This window comes from Protomyctophum parallelum (genome assembly GCF_964188405.1).
Source record: "Protomyctophum parallelum genome assembly, chromosome: 1".
NCBI classification, from domain to species: domain Eukaryota; kingdom Metazoa; phylum Chordata; class Actinopteri; order Myctophiformes; family Myctophidae; genus Protomyctophum; species Protomyctophum parallelum.
Window position 1 is genome coordinate 74,501,417 of NC_139697.1, and position 9,816 is coordinate 74,511,232.

A 9,816-nucleotide genomic window follows, 5' to 3' on the forward strand; every position below is an offset into this window, starting at 1 on the left:
AGCTTCGCTAGCCTTCCTAGGTTAGCTAACGCAGCTATAGCCTTTTAGCTCCGCTAGACACTAGCTAGTTTCCAGCCGTCAGGCGTTAACTACAGCTTCTCTAGCTTCTTTTTGGCACGGTTTTGCTATCGAAGGCCACGGGCCTGCTCTACGCAACCCGCACTACCCAACGAACCGCCGCATCGCTCTGTGTCGTCAGACCTAAACAGCACCAGACGGCCGCGCTACGCGAGCCCCAGGCTTTGCGGCCTTCCCGTAGTCCGGCGCCTTTTCTTTCACACAACTAAACAGCTTCTCTGGCCACCACAGTTTCACAACGTGGTCCTCTCTGTTTAGACAGCTGATTTTCAGTGGAGCACCACGAGTCCTACTCTTCTACTCCACCACCACTTTTCTTCTTTTATAATTTTTATATTATAACTTAAAAGAGAAGTGCTTCTACAATGTCTTGAACTGCTGGTTCCTTCTTTAAGCTACAACTGCGCTTGACCTACAAGACTCTTCCTTGTGTCGGAAGACCCTGGTTAGTTTTCTAGCCTTATTACACCTCAGTGGACAGTTGGAAAACTAAACTAGGCAACATGGCTACTGGCGGTGACGCTACACAGTACAACCAGACCCAGGAGGACCTTCAGCAGGGGTGACAACAGCCCTCCCGGGTTCCCGAGGAGGAACGCCACCGGGAATTTCTCATGCAACTGCAGCAACCTGCTGTCCCCTGAGGACAGTCACTCTCGCTGCATGGTTTGCCTGGGTCTAGAGTCATGGTGTGCGGAGCATCTCCTTGGGTTCTCCGCACCATAGCGAGAGGTTACAGGCTCCAGTTCGCTATGAGACCCCCTGCATTCGGAGAAATCCTCTACTCCGATGCATGTGGCGAAGCGGGTCAGGTTCTCCAGCAGGAGATCAACTCTCTGCTGGAGAAGAAGGCTGTCAGAGAGGTACCCCTGAGCCAGAGTCGCAGTGGGTTTTACTCACGCTACTTCCTGGTCAAGAAGAAGGGGGGGGGGGGGCTGCGTCCAATCATGGACCTACGAGCTCTCAATCGGTACCTCAAGTCCTTCCGCTTCAAGATGCTGACAGCCAAGTCTCTTGTGCGCTCTATACGCCTGACTGGTTCACATCTATAGACCTGAAAGACGCCTACTTTCACATCCCTATCTACCCACCTCACAGGAAGTTCCTGAGGTTCGGTTTCAAGGGGAAGGTGTACAAGTACACGGTTCTCCCCTTCGGGATGTCCCTGAGCCCCAGGGTGTTCGTCAAATGCACCGAGACGGCTCTAGCCCCTCTGCGGCGACGAGGTCTACGTGTAGCAAGCTACATCGACGACTGGCTTCTGAGCGCGGGCTCGCCACAGGAGGCACTATGGAACACCACTCGGGTGGTGTCCCATATGTCCTCCCTAGGGTTCACCATAAATCACGTGAAGAGTGTGATGGTGCCCGCCCAGTCGATCAATTTCATAGGCATAGCACTGGATTCAGTCTCCTTCATGGCTCGGTTGAGCCCGGAGAGGATCGACGCCTTCCTGAAGTGCGTGGCCCTGTTCCAGAGAGGACACAGACTGCCAATCAGAATCTGCCTACGTATGGCGGGACTGATGGCATCGGCCATCTCTCTGGTGCGGTTGGGCAGACTCCACATGAGACCCTTTCAGCGCTGGCTGAGGTCTCTACGGGTGCCCACCAGATTCCTCTCGCGGCGAGTGACAATCCCCGGGGAATGCACGCTCGCCCTGAGATGGTGGTCGGACAGACGGATCCTGACGGAGGGAGTCCCCCTTGGTCTACCGTTGGCCAGGAAGGTCGTCACTACGGACGCGAGCCTGAGTGGGTGGGGGGCCACCCACGAAGGCAGGTCGGCCAGAGGGATATGGGATGGAACCTTGAGGTCCGCCCACATCAATTATCTGGAACTCCTAGCGGTCTTCCTCGCGCTGCAAGCGTTCGAGCCGCTCATACAGGGTTGTCATGTCGTCGTCCGTACCGACAACACGACAACGATGTGCTACATCAACAGGCAGGGTGGACTGAGGTCCTTACGCCTGCACACGTTGGCATACAGGCTTCTGACTTGGTGCGACAGACGTCTTCTGTCACTGACAGCCTGCCACGTACCGGGACTACTGAACGCGGGTGCAGACCTGTTGTCCAGAGGTGCCCTCCGTTACGGCCACTGGTCCCTACACCCTAGGGACTAAATTCTTTTCGCTCCTATGCCACCAAAATGTGGAACGCCCTACCAACAGTCATTAAGACATGTGAATCCCTTGACTCCTTCAAAACCGCTCTCAAAGGGCACCTACGGATGGCTGCAATTCGAAACTGGCCTCTGTAAAATCTGAATCCCCCCCACCCCCCCACCCCATTTCCCTCACTGTATATTGTATATTTTCCCAGTGCTTGTATATTTTCCCTTTTTTGCTTCCCATATGATGAATTCCTGTTCTGTTCTTTAGCTACATAGAAATGTCTATTTGTATGTCTCTAAATGGTTGTATGTCTTTAAATGTTTTGATGAATTGAACAATGTGGACCCTGTTGTAAACAAGTGTAATGCTTAATTGGGTCGTCCACTCACAGTTGACAGTCTTTGTATTGAGTTTGTGCTTAAAATGTACTGTAAATTCTACAAACTGTTAATAAATATTTCAATCAATCAATCAAACCCGGGTGTAGTGGAACAGATCTGGGACAGGTTCGGGACACCGGTGGCAGACTTGTTCGCTACAGACGAGAACAAGAAGTATCCACTCTTTTTCTCCCTGACAGGCTCGCCAACGTTGGGACTGGACGCGATGGCACATCGGTGGCCTCGGGGCCTACTCTATGCCTTCCCTCCACTAGAGCTGATTCCCTTCACCTTAGCCAGGGTGAGGGTTCAGGGCTCGAATGTGCTACTAGTGGCTCCAGCCCGAGGATCCTGTAGACAGGACATATTTCCCCTCCTCTACGACCAGCCGTGGCAGCTCCCTCTGTGGAGGGATCTGCTTATCCAGGCGGGTCACGAGATATTCCATCCGCGCTCACAGGACTTAGACCTCTGGGTGTGGCCGGTGAGGGGTCGACTCTAATGGCCACAGGCTTACCCCCTAGAGACGATCTTGGGAGCCAGGGCCCCTTCGACTAGACAGCGGTACAACACGGCTTGGAACGTGTTTATGCGCTGGTGTGCGGCGAGGCCGGAACGGGCCGTTCCTTTTCAGGCCTCGGTGGTTCTTATCCTAACCTTCTTGCAAGAATTGTTGGATAGACACTTGGGGAACTCCTCAGTGAAACTCAACCTGGCGGCCATATCGGCCTACCATGTGGGTATGGACCAATAAGTGAGAACTTATTGATTCGACAGTTCATGAGGGGTGTCAAGCGTGCTCGGCCGGTATCTAGATCCTTAGTTCCCTCCTGGGATCTGACCTTGGTGCTGCACGCTCTGTCGAGAGCCCCCTTCGAACCACTGAACACAGTGGGTTTGAAGTTTCTCTCACTTAAGACTGCCCTGCTGGTCGCCTTGACTACAGCGAAGCGATCTAGTGACATGCATGCGCTCTCGGTGAGTCCAAGCTGCATGAGATTTAGTGGGAACGGTACCAGGGTTTCGCTCAGGCCGAACCTGTCGTTCCTGCCCAAGAACTTTCCTTCCGGATGTACTCCGGTAGACTTGGCAGCTTTCCACCCGCCCCCTTTCGCATCGGCGGAAGACGAGAGGCTGAACAGTCTCTGTCCGGTCAGGGCACTGAAACTGTATGTAGACAGGACTGCTGCCTTTAGGAAGGGCAATCAGTTGTTTGTCGCATGGGACCCTCAGAGAAGAGGGAATTCCATAACCAAGGTGAGACTTTCACAATGGGTTGTGGAAGCCATACAGTTGACCTATGCCGAAAGTGGTACACAACCCCCGGAGGGTTTGCGGGCTCACTCTACGAGAGGCATGTCTGCATCCTGGGCTCTTGAGAAGGGAGCCTCACTTCAGGATGTGTGTACAGCGGCGAGTTGGTCGTCCCCTTCGACTTTCGCCACGTACTATAACTTGGACGTGGCATCTCTTGGAATTGCTCACACCGTTCTGGGAGCTGCCGCTAGGTGATGGGACAGTTGGGAACAACGGTCACACACGCGCACTTCAGGAGATAGATCCTAGGGCATATAAGATGGGGAACCATCAGCCCGCGTCTGAGTGCTTAGACAGTTTTCACTGGCTAGCTCCTTAGATAGGTTCTTGTCTACTGGGCCTGTGGTCCAGATAGCCTCCTTGCCTTTCCTTCTCCCCACGGGCAGGGAACTGCTGGGGGAGGGATCCCGGGTCGGGCCTCCTTTTCAACTGGTGGTAGTGATACGGGGGGTTTATGTACACCCTTAGGCGATTCTTGAGCGAGATGAGCTTAGATAAACTCTGGGTTACTTTAGTAACCTCAGTTTATCAAGCGAATCGAGCGAGAGAATCGCCCTTACTACCCTTCTTGCTTAGAAAGAGCACAGAAAAAGGACTGGTTGATAGGAATGACGTCTTTCCGGCTGGTGCGCTGCTTTATAGGCTCCGGGCGGGGCCCGCAGCTGCAGCCGTTGACAGACAGTTTGCACGACCCAATCAGTATTGTTTTGTGAGTATATGGATTTATTCTGTGTTGGCACCATGGAAATGGCGCCACCCTTAGGCGATTCTCTCGCTCGATTCGCTTGATAAACTGAGGTTACTAAAGTAACCCAGAGTTACTTTGCATAGTTCACAGGTGAAATTAAAGTCTGCTCTACATCATCAGTATCATCTACTACAGTGGTTCCCAAACTGTGGTGCGTGCACCCCTTGTGGTGCGCGAGCGCCTTCTAGGGGGTGCGCGACATGAAAAGGCTAATGGTGGTGCTATGGTTTTATTTTAAATATATTAACATATTATGCCAATATATGGCAAGTATATATAGCTAGTTCGGGAGTTAACAGGGGGTGCATGGCCAAAAATGTTTGGGAACCACTGATCTACTACATATTGGTACTGTAATTTGTCTCACTTTGTCTCACTCAGGCGGCGCAAGGATTAAGGATTAAGCTTTACAACCCAGTCAGTCGTCCTCAATGGACTTCCGGGTCCAATTTCGCCACAGGGAGAGGATTTCTATGGTATCAATGACTCCTCCATTAACCGCCAATTTCCTGTGCTCCTATTCACCACAGAGCCGTGTCAGTATGACACAGAATGTCTCGACCTCTATTCCTCTGTGCTGTTCTCTGCGTAGCGATATCACTGTGTAGAAACGTTTTGCAAAGCAATGCTTTTGTCAGGTCGCTCATGATGGGCTGCTTGGGACAGCAAAGGGGCCTCTGGGCAATGGGAAGGGGAGAGGCAAATATCCCTGGCAGCCACGCAGGCTGCAGACGGACAGTGCAGAGCAACGCGGCAGAGAAGCATGCTCACAGTCACACTCAGGGGCTGACGGGGAACTATAACGGCGCATAGTACAGTTATCTGAGTCTGACACGTTTGCAATGTTCGAACGTCACTCGATATAACTTTCAATAGCTAAAGTATAACAGAACGCTTGAAACACCAAAAGGGGTTCCCGCCCAAAATGGGTTAATACATACATTTCATACTGTGTGACCTTTTCAATAAAAAAAAAGTATTTTTTTATGTAATTTTTCACAATACAATTCTACATGAATGTTTTAAAAAAAATATATATAATATATTCAACAATAGTGCAGGTGTCTGTGGCTCAAATGCTGAATACCGGTAAATAATGGATCTGATATGAAAAGGGTTGAAAACCACTGTTTTAGGAGACCGGAAGCAGATTGGAGTCATACTTTCCAATGGAAGAGTGAACGTGAACACAGCTTCTGAAAGATTATTTAGCCAATGGTCACTAAACTAAATATTGGACCCGATCGTCACAAGCCTCACAATCTATTCCCAAGATTTTCATACTAAAATGGCTTTTTTCAGAGAGACAAATCAGGAGAAAATCAACTTTGTTATTTATCGCAGGATCTAGGACACGTTCTCGAGATCCAACCATCTTTGCTTCACTTGCTCTCCTGCAGGGCATTGTGGGAAAACTTTTGCCATCTTGAGGCGGTTCCTGAATGTTGCTGTGCCGAATGCTGATTGGCTGCTCATTGCTGATGATGACACACTGATAAGGTATAGAAATGTACCTGTGAGTCCTTTACTTTTGAATATATAATTCCATTATGAATATAACTGGGACAACACAGGACAGCCTGTGGCATCAGTCGTCTATAACATATCTACGGCATAATGACAAATAATTTGGGTTTGGTTTTAGCCCCGATCAGACCCACATGTATACAGAGTTTGATGCCGATTAGTCCAGTGGTTTGCGAGAATAGTGTGCACGCACACACACACACACACACACACACACACACACACACACACACATGTGTGTGTGCACGTGTGTGTGTCTGTCTGTGTTTCTATGTGCAGGGTCTGCCAAAGTCTCCCGGAGGGGGCGTTAACATATGTGTCACGTGGTAGCGGCCGCCATGTTGGCAGGCATTTCTGCTTTGTTTACAGTCAGCGACCATCCGTGTGCGTTCTAATTTTTAAACACCAGAGGGAGTTCAACGAGCTCGTTCCTGGCGACAACACAGTGAGCCAACTCCAGGATGGAAAGAAAAAACGTCGGCCTCGACATACCTTGCTTACAAGGACAAGCTTAACTTTGAGGAAAAGGAGCGTTACCTCAACAAAATCAAGGATATTGACGGTCTCGACCCCTATGAACACACTGACTGAACAGAGGATTCGATCTTCTACCACCACTAATGCGACTACATTTAATGCTTGTCCTTGTAAGGTATGCCGAGGCTGACGTTTTTTCTTTCCATCCTGTTGTTGGCTCACTGTGTTGTCGCCAGGAACGAGCTCGTTGAACTCCCTCTGGTGTTTAAAAATTAGAACGCACACGGATGGTCGCTGACTGTAAACAAAGCAGAAATGCCTGCCAACATGGCGGCCGCTACCACGTGACACATATGTTAACGCCCCCTCCGGGAGATTTTGGCAGACCCTATGTGCAGGGCGTTGCTGAAAATGAGCACCTGTGCTCAGATACTTCCCTGGGTAAATAAAGAATTTAAAAAAACACACACACACACACACACATACATATAGCCTCTTGTAGAGCCACACCAAAATAACTTCCAATTCGCCCGAAGAACATTGTTGAACTGTACTTTTGATTGAACTGAGGTATATTTAACCGCGCGTGCGTGCATGTGTGCGTGTGTGTCTCCAGTCTGTCCAGACTGAGGAGACTCCTGAGCTGTTATGACCCCAGGGAGGCGGTCAGTGTGGGGGAGAGGTACGGATACAGTCTGGCTCGCAACGGATACAGCTACGTCACCGGAGGAGGAGGGTACATAAAGGAGTGCTTCTCCGAACTTTTCATGTCAAGTACCCGCAAATCAACATTTATTAGCCTGCGGACCCCCATTTGAAAATATATGCCAAGGCCAACCAATAAGAGAAGATGTTTACGGCCCCATCGGTGATTCTCAACCATTTTAATTTCAAGGACCCCCAGCTTGACCTGCATTAGGCTACGGACCTATCTCTGAGAGCGGGTCCATTTGGTTCCATTTGGTTCCATTTGTACACGGTCATTCACTGCCAGTCACATGTATGAATGTGTTCTTTTTCTAAAGCCCACACCATCAATCACGTGTTTTGTGTGTTTTTTTACGCTAGATGGCGGTCATCATTAACATATGAGTCACCATTTAACCCTCAGTCATGCAGAGAAACAGGAGATCCGTTGACTTCCGTGTCAGTGGATTTGGAAAACATATATACATCCAACAATTGCTCAACTATCTACTCTACATGACATATAAATCTGAATGGACACAATTTGTTTACACATAAATAACAGCAAAACTGAAGTTATTATCTTTGGCCATGACACGTCTTCCTATACCCTGGGTGCTCTTACACCCAACATCCGCACGTGTGTTATAAATCTTGACGATAGACTAGTCACCTAGTCGGTTCCACAATCAAAACCAGCTTTTTTAAGGTGCAATTAATTGCTAAGGTTAAAGACTATCTCCCTGCCAAGCAACTTGAAACGCTGATCCATGCTTTTCTTTCATCTAGGCTAGACTACTGCAATGCCTTATACTCCCGTACTCCGGCATTGACCAGTCATTGATCAGGCCATTGCAGTTCATCCAGAATGCAGCTGCACGCCTCCTCACAGGCACCCAAAACTGCGACCACACCTCCCCTGTCCTCGCCTCACTGCATTGGCTCCCTATCAAATTTAGGATAGATTGTAAAATCCTGATAACTGCTTTTAAATCCTTCAATGGGCTGGCCTCCCTTTACCTGGCTAAACGTATTGAATCCCATAACCCAATCGGAGCTTTAAGGTCAGTATTGACTCAGCCAACCGGCCAACTGAAAACCAGGGGCGAACTTGCTTTTGCTGTTGCTGCCCCCAGGCTCTGGAATGACGTTCCCTTCACAGACCCAACCAGTCCGTCAGGATTCTTTATAACCTACTGTTTTCACCTGGCTTTTAATCACAGATGATCTTAATTTCAACTTGATCACCTCGTTTGATTGTTTGTATGATTGTATCACTTGATTTTGATTGTATTGTGTGTGTGTGTGTGTGTGTGTGTGTGTGTGTGTGTGTGTGTGTGTGTGTGTGTGTGTGTGTGTGTGTGTGTGTGTGTGTGTGTGTGTGTGTGTGTGTGTGTGTGTGTGTGACTGTGTGTGTGTGACTGTGTGTGTGTGTGTGTAGGGTGGTACTGAGCAGAGAGGCCGTCTCCAGGCTGGTCTCCAGTGGTTGTCGTTGCCATAGTGACGATGCTCCTGATGACATGGTGATGGGGAAGTGTCTGTCCTCCCTAGGAGTCCCAGTAACTCACAACAGCCTGTTTCACCAGGTACACACGCACGCACGCACGCACGCACGCACGCACGCACGCACGCACGCACGCACACACACACAAACACACATCCGTTCACAGCAGCAGTTTGTCTGTCCTGTGCAGTGGTGGAAGAAATCAACAATCAATCAATCAACAATGTAGTGTAAAAGTCCGGAATTCAAAATGTGCTTGAGTAAAAGTACGAAAGTGATGGTATCAAAATGTCCCATTTGTCACAATGCGTGAGCTTGTAGATCGGCTATTTTCAATTAAATGACCGAAATGGGTTGAAGTGCCTAATGTTTTGTAATAACAATCAAAATCCACAAAGCAACTAATGTTTTCAAATTAATGTAGGCCTATAGTGGAGTAAAAGTACAATATTTGGATACGAGATGTAGTGGAGTAGAAGTATTGGAACTATTTTACTCCAGTAAAGTACAAAATAATAATACCTCAATGTTATAGTGAGGCACAGGCCTACCGGAGTAAATGCACTGAGTAACTTTCCACGCCTGGTGGTGTGCAATGCAGGCTCGACCAGAGGACTACTCCAGGTCTGTGCTGCTGTCCCAGCAGGAGATCATCTCCTTCCACAAGCACTGGAACATCAACCCTGTGGCCGTCTATCAACGCTGGCTGCTGGACGCCGCACACCCAACACATGAACTCTAGGAGGTGTGTGTGTATGTGTGTGTGTGTGTGTGTGTGTGTGTTAAGGCTGTACCTTAGCCCTGTTTTTAGGACTCGAACTTCGGCAGGAGTTTTTGAGCGAAGATCCGAACCATTTGTTTCTAATTAATTAATTTCTCTGAGTGCTTTTAATCAGGCTGCAACAAGGCTTGAACATGATTTAGAGCGCAGCGTGGAAGATAGCGCAGCGCCCTCTCTTTATCAATCTCTCTCGTCTCTCCC

General features: G+C 49.2%; 1 protein-coding gene across 1 annotated transcript in view; it reads left to right on the forward strand.

The window, feature by feature from the left end:
• The window catches only part of LOC310854903 (beta-1,3-glucosyltransferase-like), a gene marked incomplete at both ends in the record, with an annotated part of 50,737 nt that extends 41,161 nt beyond the window's left edge, over window positions 1-9,576 (forward strand). Inside the window, 4 exons of the mRNA XM_083759661.1 lie at window positions 6,040-6,139; window positions 7,260-7,379; window positions 8,772-8,916; window positions 9,436-9,576. Coding sequence (XP_083615787.1) covers window positions 6,040-6,139; window positions 7,260-7,379; window positions 8,772-8,916; window positions 9,436-9,576 — 506 coding nt within the window. The remainder of the gene's footprint in view (window positions 1-6,039; window positions 6,140-7,259; window positions 7,380-8,771; window positions 8,917-9,435) is intronic.
• Window positions 9,577-9,816: the final 240 nt, after the last annotated feature.